The sequence below is a fragment of the Rattus norvegicus genome, chromosome 2, assembly GCF_036323735.1.
Source record: "Rattus norvegicus strain BN/NHsdMcwi chromosome 2, GRCr8, whole genome shotgun sequence".
Classification (NCBI taxonomy): Eukaryota; Metazoa; Chordata; class Mammalia; order Rodentia; family Muridae; genus Rattus; species Rattus norvegicus.
Window position 1 is genome coordinate 143,995,210 of NC_086020.1, and position 20,849 is coordinate 144,016,058.

The 20,849-nt window shown below is 42.0% G+C and overlaps 3 protein-coding genes and 1 long non-coding RNA gene across 14 annotated transcripts in view; 1 reads left to right on the plus strand and 3 right to left on the minus strand.

The window, feature by feature from the left end:
- The window catches only part of Rpl12-ps2 (ribosomal protein L12, pseudogene 2), an 852,478-nt gene that overhangs the window by 60,809 nt on the left and 770,820 nt on the right, over positions 1-20,849 (minus strand). The window lies entirely within an intron of this gene.
- On the minus strand, positions 3,463-7,709 carry Commd2 (COMM domain containing 2). Of its 2 annotated transcripts, NM_001109503.1 has the most exons (5): positions 7,584-7,709; positions 7,410-7,487; positions 6,733-6,815; positions 6,070-6,243; positions 3,463-5,383 (listed from the first exon to the last, which is right to left on the minus strand). In NM_001109503.1, the coding sequence occupies exons 1-5, from the start codon at positions 7,648-7,650 to the stop codon at positions 5,186-5,188; spliced, it is 600 nt and encodes a 199-aa protein (NP_001102973.1). In that variant the 5' UTR covers positions 7,651-7,709; the 3' UTR covers positions 3,463-5,185. The 2 variants fall into 2 exon arrangements, with proteins under 2 accessions (NP_001102973.1, XP_063138634.1); XM_063282564.1 differs by lacking the exons at positions 7,410-7,487; positions 7,584-7,709 and adding an exon at positions 7,003-7,311 and having other exon boundaries at positions 4,870-5,383.
- Positions 7,733-20,770, plus strand: LOC108350015 (uncharacterized). 5 transcript variants are annotated; one of them, XR_005500971.2, is made up of 4 exons: positions 7,733-7,838; positions 8,634-8,743; positions 15,254-15,419; positions 16,663-20,770. It is a non-coding gene; the product is annotated as an uncharacterized LOC108350015 (long non-coding RNA). The 5 variants fall into 5 exon arrangements; XR_010063818.1 differs by having other exon boundaries at positions 7,767-7,854; XR_005500968.2 differs by lacking the exon at positions 15,254-15,419.
- Ankub1 (ankyrin repeat and ubiquitin domain containing 1) overlaps positions 10,667-20,849 on the minus strand; it is a 38,760-nt gene continuing 28,577 nt past the window's right edge. For 5 of the 6 annotated variants that reach the window (XM_002729036.6, XM_017591262.3, XM_063282708.1 and 2 more), the window contains one exon: positions 10,667-13,024. In XM_002729036.6, the coding sequence (XP_002729082.1) occupies positions 12,895-13,024 (130 nt within the window). In that variant the 3' untranslated portion in view covers positions 10,667-12,894. The remainder of the gene's footprint in view (positions 13,025-20,849) is intronic. The other variant, XM_017591260.3, reaches the window with a different exon arrangement.

The following is a 20,849-nucleotide window of genomic DNA, read 5'->3' on the forward strand; positions in this document are numbered from 1 at the left end:
GAGAGAGAGAGAGAGAGAGAGAGAGAGAGAGAGAGAGAGAGAGAAAGAGAGAGAGAGATGTTTCATCCCAGTAATGCAAGGAAGTTTCAACATACATAAATCAGTCAATGTAATATAACATATTTCAAGGACAGAAATAACACGCTCATATCAACAGATGCAGAAAAAAAAAAACCTGGCAAAATTAACATCCCTTCGTGATAAAACCCCTGAAGAAATTAGGAATAGATGGAACATACAGCAACACAATAAAGGCTATGCATAAATCTAAAATACATTATACTAAATGGGGGATTAGAAGACATTTTTCTTAAAGTCAAGAATGAGACAAAGGTGCCCCCTCTTTCCAGCTTATTCAATATTTTGCCTAAAGTCCTTATGAGCACAATAAGAGAAATAAAGGGTATACAGATAGGACAAAAAGTCAAAATATTCCCTATCTGTAGATGTCATGACCTTATACTTAAAATTCTAAAAACCCTACAAGAAAACTCACAGACCCGATACACAATTTTAGTGAAGTAGCAGGGTACAAAATCAATATATATAAATTGGTTGTGTGTGTATGTGCACACAATGGACTTGCCGAAAAAAAATCAGAAAAAAAATTCCATTCACAAGAGCTTCAAAAAAGTAAATAGTAAGCGATCTAACCAAAAAGAAAAGAAAAATGTCTCCTATAGGTTCATGCTTTTGAACACTTGGCCCCTAGTTGGCAGTGTTTGGAGATGCTATGAACTTTGATGAAGGAAATATGTCACTGGGGCAAGTTTTGAGAATGTGTAGCTTTTCTTCACTTCCACTCATTCCTTCTGTTTCTAAGTGTGCTCTCCCAGCTCCCTGATCTGCTGCATGTTACCACACTTCCCAACCTCAATGGACACTAACCCTCTGGACCCATGAGCTACAATAAACCTTAAGTTGTCTTCAGTCATGGTCATGTGATACAAGAGAAAAGTCAAAATGCAGAGGGAAAGACCTCTACAACTAAAACTAAAGTTTTAATAAAAGTAAAGAAAAAAAATCAAATAAAAAGTGAAGAAGATTCTAGAACATGGAAAAGCCTTCCATGGTCATGGATCAGTAGAACTGAGACAGTTGGAAATTGTCATTTCCCCAAAAGTTATCTATAGATTCGACACAAATCTGCCTCAAAATTCCAATGACATTCTTTAAAGAACTAGGAAAAGACAACCCTGAAATTCATAATGAAGCACAAAGGACCCAGAATAGCCAAAGTAGCCTTTGTTGAGACAGAGTCTCCTGTAGCCTTGGCTGAACTGCCCCTCACTATGTAGATTGGGCTGGCCTCGGGCCCCCTGAATGCTTGAATTAAAGGTGAACAGCACCACACCCAGCATCCAAAGCAATGTTAATCAGAAAGAGCAATACTGGAAATATCACAATAATAAATTATATTATTTACCCATAGTAACAAAACCAGAAAAACACTGACATGAAAACTGACATGGAGATCAATGGAATACAACAGAGGAGTCAGACAGAAACCCACATGGCTACATCACAAGTCGGCCAAAAACATACATTTTAAAAAAAAAGTGCTCCCTTCAGCATATGGTGATGGCAAAACTAAAGATCAAACTGCAAAATGAATTTAGACACATGTCTCTCATTCTGCACAAAAATAATTCACATGGACTAAAGACCTGAAGTGGACAGCCTTAGAGGAAAATATGGGTAATACTTCAAGACATAGCCCAGGATTTTCAAAACAGGATTCCATAGGAAGAGTCAAGAATTGACAGACAGGCTACATGACATTAAAAGGCTTCTGTACATCAAAGAAAAAAACATCAGTAATAGAAAGGCAGAATGAGAATAAAATCTTTGCCAAATATATTCAGACAGGGGACTAATAGGAGGTCTAAAGAACTACAGAAATTGAGCATGGAAGACCTGGGCTGGGCAGGGGAGGTGCTTTCCTTTGGTCCTAGCACTTGGGAAGCAGAGGCAGGTAAAGGTTCAAGGTCAGCCTGGTCTACAGAGTGAGCTCCAGGACAGTCAAAACCCTGTCTCGAAAATACAAAACAAAACAAACATTAAAGAAAGGGAAGGGATGTAGCTCAGTTGTCAGAGTGCTTGCCTGGCAGGCACAAAACATGTTAAAGCTGAATGTGGTGGCACTGTAATTTCAGCACTTGGAAGAAGAGGATCAGAAATCCAAAGCTATCACTGGGCTACAGAGCAAGTTCAAGGCTAGCCTGGGTTACATGAGACTGTCTCAATAACAACAGCAGCAGCAGCAGCAACAAACAAACCACGTTACCAAAGAAAACGAAATCATACAATCATTAAATAAGGTAATAAATTGAACAGATTGGAAGAAATTCAAATGTCAGAAAACAAAACAAAAACAAACAAAAAACACCTTAAATTAAAACTGCCTGGAGATTCTGTGTCACTACAATCAGAATGGCTACCATCAAGAAAACAAGCTAAATTTACAAGTTCAAGGTCAGCCTGATCTTCACTTTCAGTTCCAGGCTAGTCAAGGCTAGAGGGTGAGGATCCTGTCTAAATAAGAAAGAAAAGAAAGGCAGAAAAGGCAGAGAAGGTCAGAACAAAGCATTCTACACTGTGGGTGGAAATGTAAACCCTGTGGTCACTGCAGAAGCCAGTGCAAAACCAGGAAGAGAGCTACTCCACAACTGCTGTACTGCTTGGGTATTCCCAAAGGATCTAAGTCCAATGATACTGAGAAACTTTCATATCCAGTGGGGCCCGTCTAGACGTCTATTAACTGATAACATGGAGAAGGAAAATGCGGTACAGAAATACAATGAATTTGAGTTTTTTTCACATAGGTGTTTTGCTTGCATGTATGCTTGTGCACCACATGGAAGCCAGAAGAGGGTGTCAGATCCCTGGAACTAGAGTTTACATAGTTGTGATCTGCCATGTGGGTGCTGGGAACTGAACTCAGATCTTCTTCAAGAGGAACTAGTGCTTGTAGCTGCTGAACCATCTCTCCAAGCCCCTACACACTGGAATTTTATTCAGCTACACAGAAAACTGAAATTGTGACATCTGCAAGAAAATAGATACAACTGTAGATCATTATGTTAAACAGAAAAATGGAGGCGGGGGTCGGGGATTTAGCTCAGTGGTAGAGCGCTTGCATAGCGAGCACAAGGCCCTGGGTTCGGTCCCCAGCACCGGAAAAAAAAAAAAGAAAAATGGAGGCAAATATATTTTCATTATGCAGAATCTTGATATAAATTTGTATGTTTTTAATATATAGACCATAAGAAGGGAGCTTACAGAGGGGAGCAAAAAAAGACAATGGAATACATACAACATGAAAGCAGAGGGGTGACTCAGGGAAGGAGGTCATCAAGAAGGAAGTGGAGTGGGCATGGGGAGGGGGTCACTAAAGGAGGAAGATGAAGGAAACACAGTACAATGATGCATGTGTATGAAAACACCATCATGAAACCCCTTCATTTGTATGCTAATTTATTTTTAAAAAGTTATTAAGAATTGAAAATTACCAAATGCGTCATAAAACAATGTCTGAGAAAAACAAAGGGATATGCTTACTTGATGGTGTACAAGATCTAAGAGGTGTGTACAGGGAGGGGAAAGGGATTACTAACGATCCTTCTTTGTCCCCAAGAGAGCCCATCATCACAGATAAAATGCATACAGAGAACAGTCATGAGAACTGGATTTTTCTCTTCCTTTTTTAAGTAGCATATGCTTTTTTCTTGGGTGTGTGTGTGTGTGTGTGTGTGTGTGTGTGTGTGTGTGTGTGTGTGTGTGTCTGTGTAGACAGGGACTAGTTGGCCTAGAATCTGTTATGCAGACCGAGTGGCCTTGGAACTCAGAGATGTCCCAGGCACTAGAATTACAGTCATGCACCACCGTGTCAATTCTTTCATCTTTTGATTGGCCAAAGAGCAATGAGTCAAGAGGTGGAAGAAAGGTCGATTGGAGGGACACAGGCTAACAGTTCAATACTGGTGGGGCCAGTCCAGCTCATCTGCTGTCAGCTGTAGACAGTGAACCTCACAGAGCTATCACATAGACTGGCAGGCAGGCTACCTTTAAACCCAGTGACATGCATTGCTAAATCATGGTTTCCTTCGCTTGTGGGTTTGTTAATGTGGCAGCTTCATTAACTTAGTTCTTGGTGTAATTAAAAATTATGTCTATGTATTTAAGATAACTACTGGGTTAAAAGTTTTTGTCAATATGCCTGATGACCTGAATTCTATCCCAAAGAGCCATAGGATAGGAAGAGAAAACTAACTCACTAACTTTAGACTTTGGATCTAAACACACACAAACAAAATAAATATTAAAAAACAAAACCTACTTTGGGGCTGGAGAGATGGTTTGGTGATTATGAGCACTGACTGCTCTTGTAGAAGACCTGGGTTTGAGCCTCAGCACACAACGGAAGCAAAGCGCTTTCTAAGTCTAGCTCTAAGTGATCCAATACCTCATCTAGCCTCTGTGTGCACTGAACACATGTGGTACACAGACATACATGTACGCAAAAACACTCATACACACTAAATAAGCAAATATAAAAAAGAATTGATTAGTCTACTCTTACATCATTGTTTATAAATCTAAACAATGGTGTGCCTTTTAGTTACTTTAGTCCCTGATAAAATGTACATTAGGATCACACAAATTTGTATATCACTTACATCAATTAGCCCCCATGACTCAAACGTAAGCAATATGGTAAATGCTACTTATCATCTTTACATACAAACAAGAATACACACACTACCTGTAACAATATAGAAAAGCTTGTAAAAGTCCTATTTGCCTTTTTCTATGGCTGTAATTGTATAGTGCTTTTAGAAGCAAAGATACTGAACTGTCTAGAAAGAGTTCTAAGTAGTAACAGTGAATTTTATTTTCAAATTTTGATCGAGGACAAAGGAAATAAAGCAGATAAGAAAATATCCAAGTCCAAAGAGTCCCATATACACAGAACACACGAACAGTACTGATTCATTTTAGTTGGTCCATCCTATTTACACACTTCAAATACTAAATGTTCTCAATCTGTCAAGAGGCTGACTGCATTTAGCACCAAAAGGGAACTGTGGTTCAGCTTCTGATCGAGCAGGAAAAGAAGCTCCATGGAGTGCAGATGTACCACTGCCACTCCTGAACTGCCAGCCGGAAGGAAGGGGACCTCAGGCTACTTGATGCTTCGGACCACTCTCCTGCAGTGGTTTGTTTTCATTTCCTCTAAGGCTTGCTCCAGCTGCTGAACCAGGTGAAGCAGGGTAGCCGGGTCTGTCTGCAGACAGTGAGTGCTGTGGTCGCCGCTCTGGTCCAGGTGCAGCTTTATAGTCACTGCTGGCTTCATTTGTTGCCGGAGACTTCTGCTTGCAAGCTGGGAGACATGGAGAGCACAGGGACTGATAACTATGCTGTGTGGATAACACTTAAAATGCCCTATACTGTGTTAGAAAACCAAATTTCAGATGAATCACAGGTGCCAAACTGAAAAGCAAGCTTTAAAACAGTTTGAAAGAAAAACAAGATTGCAAATGAAACCTCTTGGTCACGGTCACGGTTGCATGTATGTTGCATAAGTGACTGTGTGAAACTTACTGAGTACACTGACCTGCACGCTTTTCTTTGTGTCTAAAGAGAATTTTCTTTTAAACTAAGCACTGCCAAAAAACAAAGCAAAAACAAACAAGTCTGTTTTTTAAACCATCCTCTTTTCTAAAATGATTTCTTAAAAATTTTGCAAATTAGGGTCTTTGGGATGGTTCAATGGGTTAAAGCGCTTGCTGGTATGCTTGACTACCTGAGTTCAATCCCTTAGGGCAAGCTCCTGAAAGTTGTCCTCTGACTTCTACGCAAGTGCCACTCACGCACATACATTACGTAAATACACGTAATGACCCAGAAATGAGCATTAAAATTCCTAGATTTTGTCTGGTGTGAAAACAATTCCTAGATTTCTAGACAGTTTTGTTTTCACACCAGAGCTTGGTTAAGTTGGTAAACAGCAGAGCATATAAATAATTCTTATAGTTTACATCAGATTAAAAACAGAAAAAGCCGTACCTGTACATCTAGCCGCCACTCAAGGCTGTGGTAGCTGGGAAGGCGCGGTGCTAACTCGTTCAGAATAGTTCTGATCTCCTTTCTATTGTCCAGGTAGAGCTGAAGCAATAGTTTGTTCAGTTCTTCAGAGAATCCCAGAACAAAAACAGAGTCTTGGAAATCCAGTTCAGAAATCTAAAGATAAACGGGGTTCAACAGAACACTGGAGTGTATCTTTGTTTAGTAAAGGCTAAACCATTTCTACACACAACAGTACATTATATCCTCTAATTCTGTCTAGAACATTCCTTCTACTTAAAGAAAATCATTGCCCACCATTTCAAAATCCAAGTTACTAATATACAAAATAACCTTATTAAAATGCGAAAGAAAGTAAAATGTTTAATTTTATTTACTTTTTTCCCATTAAGCCAGATACTGACTGCTGATACATTTTAAAAACTGCAATATTTCATCCTCCCCTCTCTTGAGATTTATGGGTGATGGCATATGATACAGCAATATTGACAATTATAATTTAAACTAGCAAAGAGATATTAATCTTAGATAATGCCAGGAACACTGTTTTGGTATACCGCACAAATTTGATTGAGTTAGTGATATTGTAATAGGTGCCTGTTTGAAAGGATCTGGGTAATACAATACAGTTCTCAGAAACCTTACCATGAGCTTTGAGCTCTCCGTGAGGAGATATGTTAATCCTTCCACACCATGCTGGATAGTGTCGCTACTCACATTGAGTTTTCCTAAGGAGGGGAAGAGGGAAGAAATGAACAGATCATCCATCTGTTTACAAATAAACATGTTCAATTACCCTCTTTTCAAACAGTACAATGAAAATGAGTTAAGTGGAGACTACTGTTCCTTTTCAACCCACTCCACTAACAGAGGCCTTTAATATTTCCTTCCTAGCAATCATAACAAAACACAAACCTGTGAACAGACACACAAAGCTCCCTCAAGCCGGGCAGAAGAATTCAACAGGGATGTTCTTAATCTCGCCCCCAGCTTTAGCAAAGGCAGTTTCTGGGCAGCAAATGTTAACTAAACGCTTGAATGACACTTCCACTTCTTCAGTATGCAGTATTTTATTAAGCACCATGGTATTTCTGAAAGGCAGATGGCATTGTATCTATTTTAAATATTAAGATATTTGTTTCATACTAGCTTTAAAATCACGCAGCTACTTGCAAAGTTTGCGCCATGACTGACTGCTCTGCGTGCTTTTAAAAGACTGCAAGAGGAGTAAGAGCCTAGGACTTGCAAAGGCTCCTGCGGAGAAAGAGAATAGATAGCACTTTCCAGCTCAACAGACAGAGCCTGTCCTCTCCCTTTCTTACTGGCGGCGCCTTCATAGATCTTCGGGTTTGATCCCCGTCTGAGGAACTCCACGGCGATCCTCCCAAACTCGGCGACCACTGCAACGGAAGTCAGCAGGCCGTGAGTGACGGGCTGTCCCCCGGACTGTCCCTGCCGCAAGCACCCCTCACTCCCTTATCCGCGCTGTCCCTTACCCGCGCTGTCCACTTGCGGCAGGAAGGCCAGGTGCTCCTTGTGCTCCTCGGACAAATCCAGCAGCATCTTAGCAAGTCTTCTGACTTCGCCACTCGGCGCCGGCCCCGCCCTCACCACTTCCGACCTCTGTGCAGGCAAAAAGAGGCTCCCGCGTGACGGTACTGCCCATACTTTGGGTTCCGGTTTCTGGCAGTCCTATGAGCAGGATGTCGCAGTATTAACTCTATAGCAGTGAAGGGAAGAGGTGAACGCTGGTAAGAAGAGTTTAAGGTACAAGTCTTCCATTCATTTATCATCCCGCAAAAGTGTAATATGTGGTGCTGCAGAGATGGCTCAGTGGTTAAGAGCTCTTGTTGCTCTTGCAGAGGAATCAGGTTCAGTTCCAGGACTTACATGGTATCTCTCAACCATCACAAACTGTAGTTGTAGGAGACACAACACCTTCTTGTGAGCTCCATGGACACCAGACATATATGTGATGTATATGTGTGTGTGCGTGTGTGTGTGTGTGTGTGTGTGTTGTGTATATACGTGCATATCACACACACACACACACACACACACACACACACACACACACACAGTGACTATTTTGTACACACCACAATACCTTGAGAGAAACTACACGACGATCACAGGTGTTTGCATTGGTTTCTGAAGGTACAGCCCCAACTAGGGTGACTTTGAACAGTTTGTGTAGGACTTTGTGTTATTGCAAGCCTTCATGATCCCTAAATAAGCCTGTGAACACTTCCACTTAGGCAAGAAAGGAAGCGCTTTCCTAGGCTACCCAGCCAAAGGACTGCTATGCTTGGCACAAATGGGAAGATGCTGACCAACCATACCCTCATTTACTGTGAGGTTTGCTTCGAATGGTACAAACATTTCTTCAGATTTAGAAGCTGGTTGCTCAGTTGGTGAACAGGTAGGGATAGACCCACCCACACACACAAACCCCATCACCACCCTATATACAGTATCTCTTGCAGCTACAACTTTGGACCCAATAAAAGGCTTCTCTCTAGTGGCCTTTTCTTGCCCACTTCTAGAAGCAGATACAGTGCTGTAGCAGCAATGATAAAAGCAGCCAAGTGGCAACAGACACAACAGCCGAGCATCCTGAACATCAAGCCATAGAAGTGACTGCACGAGCTGAGAGGTAAGAATGGTAAAACAACCAGTTTCTTAGGAACTGAAGAGCGGTAGAAGATTCTAAAAATATCAGACTGGCTGGGTAAGATGGCTCAGTGGGTAAAAGTTGCTTGTTGCATGCAAAGCCTGAAGACCTGAGTTCAACCCCTGAGACCCGTATGGTAGAAGAGAAAGCTGGCTCCTGTGATTTCTTCTCTGACTTGTCAAAGCACATTGTGGCACATGTGTTCACATAGAAACACACTCCCACTCTGTCTCCCTCTTTCTCATTCTCTGCCTCCTCCTAATGTAATAAAAATAATTTTAGAAATAATCTAGCCGCAGATGTAGCAGAGGATGGCATTGTCTGACATCCACAGGAGGAGAAGCCCTTGGTCCTGTGAAGGCTTGTTTCCCCAGTGTAGGGGAATGCCAGGGTGTTATGGTGGGAGTGGGTGAGTGGGAGGGGGAGCATCCTCATAGAAGCAGGGGGAGGTGGGTTGGGAGAGGAATGACTCAGGAAAGGGGATAGCATTTGAAATGTAAATACATAAACTATCCAATAAAAAAATAAATTTACAAAAAAGGCTCAAAGAGTAGCTGCAGGCTTTGGTTGCTGGAAGAGTTCTTGAGTTCTAGGCAGCCAGTGTTTTCAAATACCCTGGCCCCAGGAGCTGCAAAATTGGCTATCACCAAGGGGTGAGGAATTGGACACCTGCTTATTTAGAATCTTCAGTGCTGACTACTGCCCAATACTAAGGAATCTTGATTCTTTTTTCCCTTATAAAAGAGCTGCAATCCTCGTAGCACCAAGGGTCTTGGTATTGCAGACCTATACGAGAGCCATGAATTTTGTAGAGGTAAGGATTCCACCACGTAATGTTAGATTTCTGAAGAGGCACAACGTTACATTTCTGAGGCAGTTTAAACAAACAGCTTAAGGAGGCAGAAAACAGACCAGTCTGACCTCAACAAATGAAGCGTCTTATTTCAAACAGTGAGGGCGGCAGGCACAGGAGGAAGGTGGTGCTTTCAAATAGAGGAAGGGGATGTGTGGGGCTTACATAGGTAGTTTGGGAATCTGCTCAGGCCACATGCAAACCTGCAGCTTCTTCCTCCTGGAGTTGTTTATCCAAGTTTATCTTTAGAAACTGCCCTGCCAGGCCATCAGAATGCAAGGGCACAGTGGGCAAATGAGTTGGCCACCGCAGTGAAGGGGTGCAGAACTGGAAAGTTTTGTTTTGTTTGTTTTTTTGGTTTCCTGAGATGGAGGTTTGTCTGCATAGTTCTTGCTGTTCTGGAACTTGCTCTGTAGAAAGGCTGGCCTTGAACTCAGAGATCTGCCTGCCTCTGCCTCCTGAGTGCTGGAATTAAAGGCATGCCCCACCATGACTGGCAAGAGGTTGGAGTTTAAACATGGTGGCAGGGGATTTCAGCAAGCTTTAGGGGAGAAAAGCTCCTTAGTCAGAGGCTGACAGTGTTTGTTAAAGGTCTAGTCCAACACCTAAGGCCGGCCCAGGGATCGTAACACTGGCAGGGTTAAGAATCTTACCAGAAACCAGAACAAGAGGTGTAACAGTAGAAGCTACCACCCACTACCGGGCCCATCTGCTGCTGCCTTCTGCTGTCAAGGGTTATAAAAACCGTCAGAGGCTGGCACTGGAAGAACTTCTGCTTTCCAACCTGTGATTTCTGAATAGGGCAGAAGGCCTCTGGCCAGCTGCTTGGAAACACTTGAACCTGTTTGTTAGGCTTTGAAGCAAGCGTTAGGGAAGCATGTCAGATGAAAGCTCTTTTATGTTGTGGTGGAAGTGTGTAATTGTGAAGACACCCAAAAAACTCTTAGCCAGTTTCTCATGATGCTAATTTTGTATTCACCTTATTATCAAATAATTCCATTCCTAGGTATTTACCCCCCAAACTGAAACAAGATATCCAGAAAACACTTTGATAACACTGTCCATAAATGCTTTATTCATAATATCTCAGAAATGTGACAGTATAAATTTCTATGAATGTCCATAGATAATATGACACATCTACAAACAGAATCCTAACTACTAAGGAAGTAATAAAAAAAATGTCTAGTACTAGGTGGAGCGTAGCAGCTCATGCCTCTTAGCATGTAGCCGCTCCTAGCATTCGGGACGCTAAGGCAGGAGGATTGCCACAGGTTTTTCAGTAATTTGGACTACAAAATTAGTTCCAGGCCATCCAGGACTACATATTAAATCATGCCTCATAAAAATAAACAAAACCCTAAAAAAAGTGCCATTGATAAATGCAACAATGTAAATTAATCATACACCATTAGATCTCAAGTGAACATAGTGTTCCAAGTGCTTTGTAAACCTTCTGTCTAGAAACTAATGTCCAAAGGGCATTGTCCTTCAAGACTGAGATTTATTCAACAGCTTAACCAAACCCCTAGGGGTAACTCAGCTGTACTACAGGTTGACTGGGGTGTTCTTTACATGGTCACACCCTAGTTAGACCCACTACCTGTTACATGTAACATCCACGTGGTTCATTGTATGTAAGCTTTACTTCAGTTTGAAAAAAAAAAAACAATAGCAAGAGATGCTCTAGCAGAAGTTAAAATGTCTGAACCTAGGGGCTTTTGGTAACACTCTCAGGGACTTTGCCATATAGAATTTTATGTAAAAGTTATCTTATTATATCTTTATTTATATGACTTTTAAACTCCAGAGAATTAAAACAAAATCAGGAAAAACAAAGGTAAAAAATACATTAAAACTTCTAAACTCCCATTCTTTTTTTTAAGATTTATGTAAATGAGTACACTATAGCTGTCTTTAGACACACCAGATCCCATTACGTATGGTTGTGAGCCACTGTGAGCTTGCTGGGATTTGAACTCAGTACCTTTAGAAGAGCAGACAGTGTTCTTAACTGCTAAGCCAGCCCCCCAAATTCCATTCTTATATCTTCCTTAGTTTCCTAACCCCACAGGCAACTTCTGGTGAGAGCTTTTGTTTGTTTTTTTCATGAGTTCTTTCTGAGACTTGATTCCCCCTGATGGGCGATGCATTGGTAAATTTTGGCATCAGAACAGTACTGTCTTTTTAGAGTTTAGGTGCCATTTGGATGTCTGTATTCCTGTTGGTTAACCTTGGATGTCCCCTTGACTGTATCTGGAATTGACTAAGAGATACGTCTCCAAAGCTTACCTGTGAGGGTTTAACTAGACAAAAGTTAGCCGCTGAGGATTGTGGGAGGGGCTTTCTGGAGTGGGTTATTTAAAAGTGAGTAGGTTCACCTTAAATGGCATTTTCTATTGGCAGCTCTCCTAGGCACTGTCCTGTTGCTGTGGAGAGACACCAGGAGCAAGGCAACTCATATGAACGAAAGCATGTGCTTGGGGGCTGCTGGCTTACAGTTTCTGAAGTTTAATCCGTTATCATCCTGATGAGGGGCATGACAGCTGTGGTAGCTGAGAGCTATGATATGAATCATAGGCAGGGAGAGACTGAGAAACTTCGAAGCCCACTCCCAGTGACACACTTCCTCAAAAAGCAAAACAACAACAAACCATAAGCATTGAAACATATGAACCCCATTCTTTTTCAAACCACCATAGCAGCCATGTGTAAAGGAGGTCCCAGAGGGCTCTTTGCTTCTTGCCTGCTTGCCTGTGTGCCTCAATTTCCCCTGTTGTTGTTGTTGTTGCTGCCGCTGCTGCTGCCGCTGCTGCTGCTGCTGCTGCTGCTGCTGCTGCTGCTGCTGCTGCTGCTGCTGCATCCTTTCCTGATAGAAAAACCCATCTTCTTCTGGCTGCTAATGTGGAGGGAGGACCAAGAATCCTTCACACCTTTGGCAGCAGGTTGGAACTGTGGGATCATCCAGCCTCCTGGGTTGAGCAGGTACCCGGTTCTTCATTCTGAAGGCACGTGTTGTTGGACCATCCAAACTACATCATGTAAGCCGATCCAATAAACCCTTTTAATACATCCTCATTCCATGGGTTCTGCTGCTCTGGGGAGTGTTGAACAATACAGTGTTCAGGAGAGCTCGATGTTAAACATTCAACAGAAGTTGACCATGCTCCTCCTCAGGTTGAAGCTGTGTAGCATTAGAACTATTATTAGATGTGTTGCCATTAGAACTGGAGCTTCCGTTTGACCGTATCTCTATTCAAACCAGGGCTGCTATGACGTTTCAAAGCACACTTTCTGGGTAGTTTTCACACTTTGCTGGACCTCCTTTGACAGTCAGGTTAGAAATGCTTCTCTTGGCTAGGACTCTTGCTATTTCTAACTGCTGAAGCCATCGCTTCTCTTTAAAGGCACTACAAAAACAAAACAAAACAACAAAAACCAATACCAACAAGAGTACAAAGACGAGGGGTTAGGGATTTAGCTCAGTGGTAGAGTGCTTGCCTAGCAAGCACAAGGCCCAGCTCCGAAAAAAAAAGAAAAAAAAAGAAAAAAAAAAGAGTACAAAGACGTGATTCACAAGGAGGCTCAATCTCTCCCAGAAAGTGGCTGAATGGAAATCTTGAAGGTAATTTCATTACTGTTTAATTCTCTTAACACACAGGTTGGAGGGGAAATGGAAACAACAGTCTTTCTAAAGCTAATTCCTTACGATGATGGAGGATGGATAGTCCTTCAAGTTAGTGCTGGAGGTTCAGAGCCTGCCTAGAAACTGAAAGCCACACAAAGTCATGTAGAATTTTCTGGGTTGAAATATTTTCTACCTGTCCTCCCTAGGCAACTGTACGAAGTACATCCTCACTCACCACTTTCTCTTTCTGAAATTTAAAACAAGCTCGTTTTTTACAGTCTTTAACTGAAATGTTGTGGAAATAATTCTTCACTACACTCACTCTGGGTCTATATTAAGAAAGACTTGTAAATTTTAATACAACGGCTCCTACTTTGTGTGGTTAAAATGAGAATCACTAAAGAAGGATCGTATGGACTGTAGAGATGGCTCGATGGTTAAAAGCACTGGCTACTCTTGCAGGGGGCCCTGGCTCAGTTCCCAGCCCCACATGGCAGCCCACAGCCATTTCCGATTCTAGAGAATCAGATGCCCTCTTCTGACCCCTACAGAAACTGCAGGTATATTGTACACAGCTATCTATGTAGAAAAAACACCTATACACATAAAATAAAAATAAAAAATTTTTATTTTTTAAAAAAGGATTTTACACCTTATTATATGTTGGTGTCATCCAACATCCTATCCTATCTTTGGAGGTCCCTTCAGAGAGTGCAACTCTGGTTGCTCCGACCAGGCCAGAGCCCTGCAGATCTCCTGGGATAGTGTCCGTCCGGTACACAGACCAGCAGTGCCCTTATCCCGGCCCCCTTTACTCCTCACTTCAGGGCCTAGGCTCATGACTCTCACATCCTGACAGTTCCTTTAAGTTTTATACCCCCAGTTAGCAAGTAGGAATGTTTCTCCCCTATGTATGTACAATTTACCACATTGTTTGAAGCCTCCATAAATGTGTTCCCTTCACAATACCTTTGTGCTAACATGGTTCTCTGCTCTCCTCCCCACCTACAAAGCCAGAACCAAACCCTGTTCTCTTCTCCTCTCCTTACTCACATCCTCATTCAGCCTCTTCCTCGGAAGCACTGACAGCTGCCCGCTTCCCTAACTGCTGCCGTTCTCTGTCTCTGCTGTCTCTTTGTCACACAACCGCTTGCTTCCTCTACTGTGGTTTTGCTTTTCACAGATATCTGCCCCCCCCACCCCAATTTGTTTTCAAAAGCAAATACTTTGACTATTCCACTCACCTTACTAAAATCCCACCTCCGTGTGGTCTCCCTGATTAACTCCCTATGCTATGGGGGGCAAGAATAAGAACTAATTCTTCACAGAGAGGTTGCTGCTTAATGTAGATATAGTCTACCTTGCCAAAGCCATCTTCTGTCAATCTCTCCCTGGGTCCTCAAGCAGTGTAGTCAACTTTATCATCTACCATTCTACCACCTTGCCTAGATTCTTTCCTTAATCATTCCTTTGTCTCGGGAAGAATGGGCCTTTTTGTGTTTAAAATTAGATTAAATTTTATTTTATGTTTGTGAATGTTTTCCTACATATTTATACATACATACATACATATGTATATATGCATAGTGCATGCACTCGCGTGCGCGAGCTCACACACACACACACACACACACACACACACACTACATATATGGCTTCTGCCTACAGAGGTCAGAACAGAGCATTGGATTATGGGAACTGGAGTTAGGTGCCAGGAAATAAACCCTTGGGTCTTCTGCAAGAATGGTCAGTTCTCTCAACCATTGAGCCATGGATCCAGCCCTTTCTTTAGGTTTTAAAATGTTGTGTCTAACTTCTTACTTTATCTCAGTGGGTATGTCTCTCTGAATCCTTTAAAGTGTGTTAACCCATCTGTGCTACCCATAAGATTAACTCGTAAACCTGGAAACAGTCCCTCATACGTAGTTATCTTTTCTTCATATGCCACCTGACTCACTCCGAGGCCCTCTCTCCTTCATTCTGAAGCATATCTCCTCTTCTTCCCGTTCAGAACCCATCCTTGGTTCTACCTTGGTATCAAATCCCTGGCTCTTCTTACATTCTCGCACATGCTATGGGTCATGTATACCAAGAAACACAAAACACTGGAAACAGGAGAACTACCAACAAACAGAATGGAGAGCTCTGGTCGCTTCTCAAGCACAGAGACTGCTCAGGTGAGCATTTGGGCTGATGTCTGTTTTCCAAGTGCTCTAACACAGCCTTCAGAACCGGCCTCCTGTATTTGAATAGTCACTGACCTGGACTTTGAATCACGTGAAGCTCGTTGGAATCCGATGATAAGCAACAAGGAAGGCTGTTTTGTTCAACACTACAGACATCTCCTTAGACCTATGTTAACCCTACACTGTCTTCTACTCCAAGACTCTGTGACCTTTGGTCTCAGTCACTCCCATCCCTGCAAAAGCCATACAAAGTCACCGAGCCAGCTTATATTAGCCTGTGTCTGAGCTAAGTGCGGCAATGTGATCCTTGATTAACCTGTAGGAGCTTCACTTTTTTTTTTTTTTTCGGAGCTGGGGACCGAACCCAGGGCCTCCTGCTTGCTAGGCAAGCGCTCTACCACTGAGCTAAATCCCCAACCCAGAGCTTCACTTTCATTACGCTAAATAGAGAGTTCACTAGCGACCCTTGCTCCACCCAGTGCTTCTACATGGTGTATTGGGTGAGTTTTCTGGAGTCCTGGGTTGGGAGACTGGCCTTCCAGTGTCTACTCCGTGTACGGACCTAACCCAGCATGGACAATGAGGCTCTTGCTTAGTTTCTACATGTAAATAGCAGCTCAGTGTTAGTGCACACTGCTGTTAAGATGTGTATGTGGTGTGTGTGTGTGTGTGTGTGTGTGTGTGTGTGTGTGTGTTTATAAAATAATTATAGTGGTTATTTGGAGATAATTACTTAGAATCCACTGTCTGGGTTGACTGCCTGCATGATTCAAATGGACCCCCTGACTTCTGGAACTGCCATGACACATGTGAACTAGACCAACAAGAGGACACAGGGGCATGAGACTATAGGTCTCTCCCTTACTTTCTGAGCCCCGGAAGCCCAGAAACACTAAACAGATTCTGAGGGAGGTGCAATGGAAAGTGGGCAGGGACAAATGTGTTGAAGCGAAAGAGAAAATTATTGAGAAATGAGAACCAGAACATGAATTTGCCTGAAGTAACTGCTGAGGAAAAACAACCAGGAGGGATGCCCCTCATAGGGCTCTCCTTTTTTCACCAACCCTTTTTATTGAACATTTTTTTTCTAGAATTTTTCTTCTTAACACTGAATTGGTTATTTGACAGTTTCAGCCTTACATAGCGGCAAAAACCCCAGCATAACAGAGAAAACTGATCAGAAGTAGTTAGAAAAGCCAACCACAAACATACCCTATTATCTATTCATTCCTAGATACAGAGCAAGGGGAAGAAGTGCTGATATCATCAAAGGACTGACACAGAAGTAATCCTGTATTGGTGGCCAGGACCTGGCCCCCCAGTTCCAGCAGACTCCAGCAGCTCAGGTGCAGGTCACAGCAGTCAGAAGAACAGAGACCCTCCTGCTGCATCAGAGGCCAAGCAAGCAGCCAGAAGGCAAGATTCCAGTGTGGTCAGAGGTCAAACAGGCTTCTAGAAATCCAGGGAACAAAGGTGAGAAAACCAAAGACGAAACAGAGATGTAGGGAAACAACACCCATCCAACAAAGGCAACTCAATAGTCAGCACCTAGACCTACAATCATCCTAAATCCGGATACCTAAACTCCAGTGTAAGGACAACAGGTCAACAACAGCCAGGGCAACATGGCACCACCAGAACTAGGTCAGCAAGACCTGAATATTCCAATGCAGCTGGAACACAAAAAAAGACCTTAAAACCAACTTTACGATGATGATAAAGTTCCTCAAACAGGAAATGCAAAAAAATCCCTCAAAGAAATTAATGAAAAAAATTGTAGGAAATCAATTCATCCTTCAAAGAATGCCAAGCCTCCCCGTTCCAAATTAAACAAGCAGGCAAAGGAAACTGTTCAAGACCAGAAAATGGAGATAGAAGCAATAAAGAAAACACAAACTGATGAAATTTTGAAAATGGGAAATCGAGGTAAGATAACAGGAATTACTCATTAACAGAGTACAAGAATTGGAAGGGAGAATCTCAGGAGTTGAGTTGAAGATATGATAGAAGAAATAGATTCATCAGTCAAAGAAAATGTTAAATCTAAAAAACACCTAACACAAAACATCCAGGAACTCCGTGATACTATGAAAAGACCAAACGTCAGAATAATAGGAATGGAAGAAGGATTCCAGCTCAGGAACCCAAAAAAATATTTAAACAAATTCGTAGAAGAAAACTGTCCTCACCTAAAGAAGGTGTCTTAGTTAGGGTCTTATTGCTGTGAACAGACCAATGTAAATTTTATAAAGGACATTTAATTGGGGCTGGCTTACAGATTCAGAGGTTCAGTCCATTATCATCAAGGTGGGAGCATGGCAACATAGCAGCATCCAGGCAAGCATGGTACAGGAGGAGGTGAGTTCTACATCTTCACCGGAAGGAAGCCAGGAGCAGGCTGAGTGTTCCTAGGCAGCTAGGAGGAGGGTCTTCAAGCTCACCCCTACAGTGATACACTTCCTCCAACAAAGCCACACCTTCTAATAATGCCACTCCCTGGGCCAAGCATATGCAAACCATCACAGGAGGACATGCCTATAAAGGTACAAGAAGCTTACAGAATGCCAAATAGATTGGATCCGAAAAGAAAATCCCCATGCCACATAATAATCAAAACACCAAACATAGAGAACAACAACAACAAGAAAAGACTATTAAAAGCTGCAAAGGAAAAAGGCCAAGTAACATATAAAGACAGACCTATCAGACCTACACCTGACTTCCCAGTGAAGTCTTTAAAAGCCAGAAGGGCCTGGGCAGATGTCTTGCAGACTCTAAGACAACACAGATGCCAGCTCAGACTACTATACCCAACAAAACTCTCAATCACCATAGATGGAGGAAGCAAAATATTTCATGACAAAGTCAAATTTAAACAATATCTATCCACAAATCCAGTCCTACAAAAAATACTATAAAGAAAAATCAACCTAAGAAGCTTAACTACACCCTCGAAAACAAAATAATCCCACAGCAGCAAAACCCAAAGAAGGGAAACACACACACACACCACCACCACCACCACCACCACCACCACCACCACCACCACCACCAACAACAACCACAACAACTCATTGGTCATTAATATCTCTCATATCAGTGAACTCAGTTTCCCAATGCTAAATGCTAACAGAATGGATAGGAAAAAAAAAAACAGGACCCAACCTTCTGCTGCATACAAGAAACACACCCCAACACCAAAGATAGTCATTACTTCAGAATAAAGTGTTGGAAAACACTTTTCCGAGAAAATAGACTTAAGCAACAAGCTGGTGTAGTCATTCTACTCTCTAACAGAATAGGCCAAACCAAAATTAATCAAAAGAGATGGAGAAGGACATTTTATTGTCATGGAAATGGAAAAATCCACCAAGACAGTGTGTCAATTCTTAACATCTATGTCCCAAATGAAAGGGCACCCATGTTTGAACCTCACACAATAATAGAGACTACAACATCCCACTCTCACCAATGGACAGGCAATCCAGACAAAAACAAAACAGAGAAATAATGGAGCTAACAGACGTTATGAACCAAATGGACCTAACAGATAACCACAGAACATTTCACCCAAACACAAAAGAATACCTTCTTCACTCAGCACCTTATGGGAGAGATTCAAAGCAAGTCTCAACAGACACAGGAAAATTGAGATAATACCTTGTATCTGATCTGACCACCATGGATTAAAGCTGGACTTCCACAACAGAAACATCAGAGAGCCTACACACTCATGGAAACTGAACAGCTCTCTAGGGTCAAAGAAACACAAAAAAAGCAGTGTTAAGAGGAAAATTCACAGCATCAAGTGCCTTCATAAAGAAATTGGTGAGATCTCGTACTAGCAAGTTAACAGCACACCTGAAAGCTCTAGAACAAATAGAAGTAAACACACCCAAGAGTAGAAGATAGCAGGAAATAATCAAACTGAGGGCTGAGGAACTTTCAGAGATCGGGGAGCCTACAGGGGTCGGACCTAGGTCCTGGGAATATGTGTTATTGTTAAGTAGCTTGGTGTTCTTGTGGGAATCCTAACGGTGAGAGCAAGGTCTGTTTCTGACTCTTTGCCTACTTGTATGACCCTTTTCCTCCTACTGGTTTGCCTAACCCAGCCTTAACGTGACGGTGTGAGCCTGGTATTGCTGTAGCTTGTTATGCTGTGTTTGGTTGATATACCTGGGAGACCTGCTCTTCTCTGAGGGGAGGAAGTGGGGAGCGGGGCTGTGGACCTGGAGGAAAGAGGAGGTGATCAGGGATGGGGGATGGGAGATAGGGGAAAGGCTAGGGAGAGCAAAGCTGTAGTGGGGATATAATATATGATGAAAAAATTATTATAAAAATAATCATGTATTTTAATTCAAAACAGCCTCTAAGTTAAAGACAACCAAGATTTCTCCCAATAAAAATGGATATGGGATATTACATAGAATTGGAATACATAGAAATAAGAAAAACCAATATACACAGAATATAAATTAGTTTCATAGGCGATATATTGAACAAATAGCTGGATAGAGAAATTAAAGAATAGGATACACCTTTAGTAAGACTGAGGGTGTCCCTGGAAGGATTTACCTTTGTCTAAACCTAGTTTAGAAGAGGAAACAGGAACTACCGTGGTGTTAACTAGATTAACCAAGATACTATCTTTCCACTGAACTAGTGCCTCTTTGCTAGAACATAGTTTAGTAAATGCAGACAAAGTATCGAAAGTGAATGGTCTCTTGCTGGATTCAGTTAAAAGGAGATTAGGGTCATAGGCATGAGCCACAACACTGAGATACGTTGGATTTTTTTAATTCTTGAAAATATTTTTTTTTTGGTTCTTTTTTTTTTTTTTGAAAATATTTTTATTGACATATAAAGTTGGATCTTTAATTTTGAATTTTACAGCCTAAATTACTCTCACCACTAGGGGGCAGCAACTTAGGACGGAAAACAAAACAAAACCAGTCCAGAAAGGAAAGCCTTGTTTTAAATTTCTATCTCCCCATACATCTGTAATGCTCTAACCTCGGTACTCAGCGATGCCTCATATGTAAAATAGAACATAAATAATTTAATGGGAAGTTTCATTTTTCAGCCATGGCGGTGACTGTTCCAGAAAGCGCACTTGATACACTTGTGTATCCCCCAACTGTGATCCCATCACCTTAATGCCAATACTACCACTCTACGGAGGACAGATGTCCTCTCTCCTGTAAATCTTGTCTTGGTAGCTTCTTTAAGTTTTTATTGTTCAATTTATTCATTTGTTCTATTTTGCTCCTTCTACTTTCATGGCTGTTCAGTCTTGGGGGCAGTTTTGATGACACCCTCCCGTATTTCAAGTTTCCTTGTCCTGTGTCCCTTCCTGAGCTCTTTCAGAGTAAAGATAGACACATGGACCGGGTAATATGGCCAGTTGAAGTTTTCTTTAGA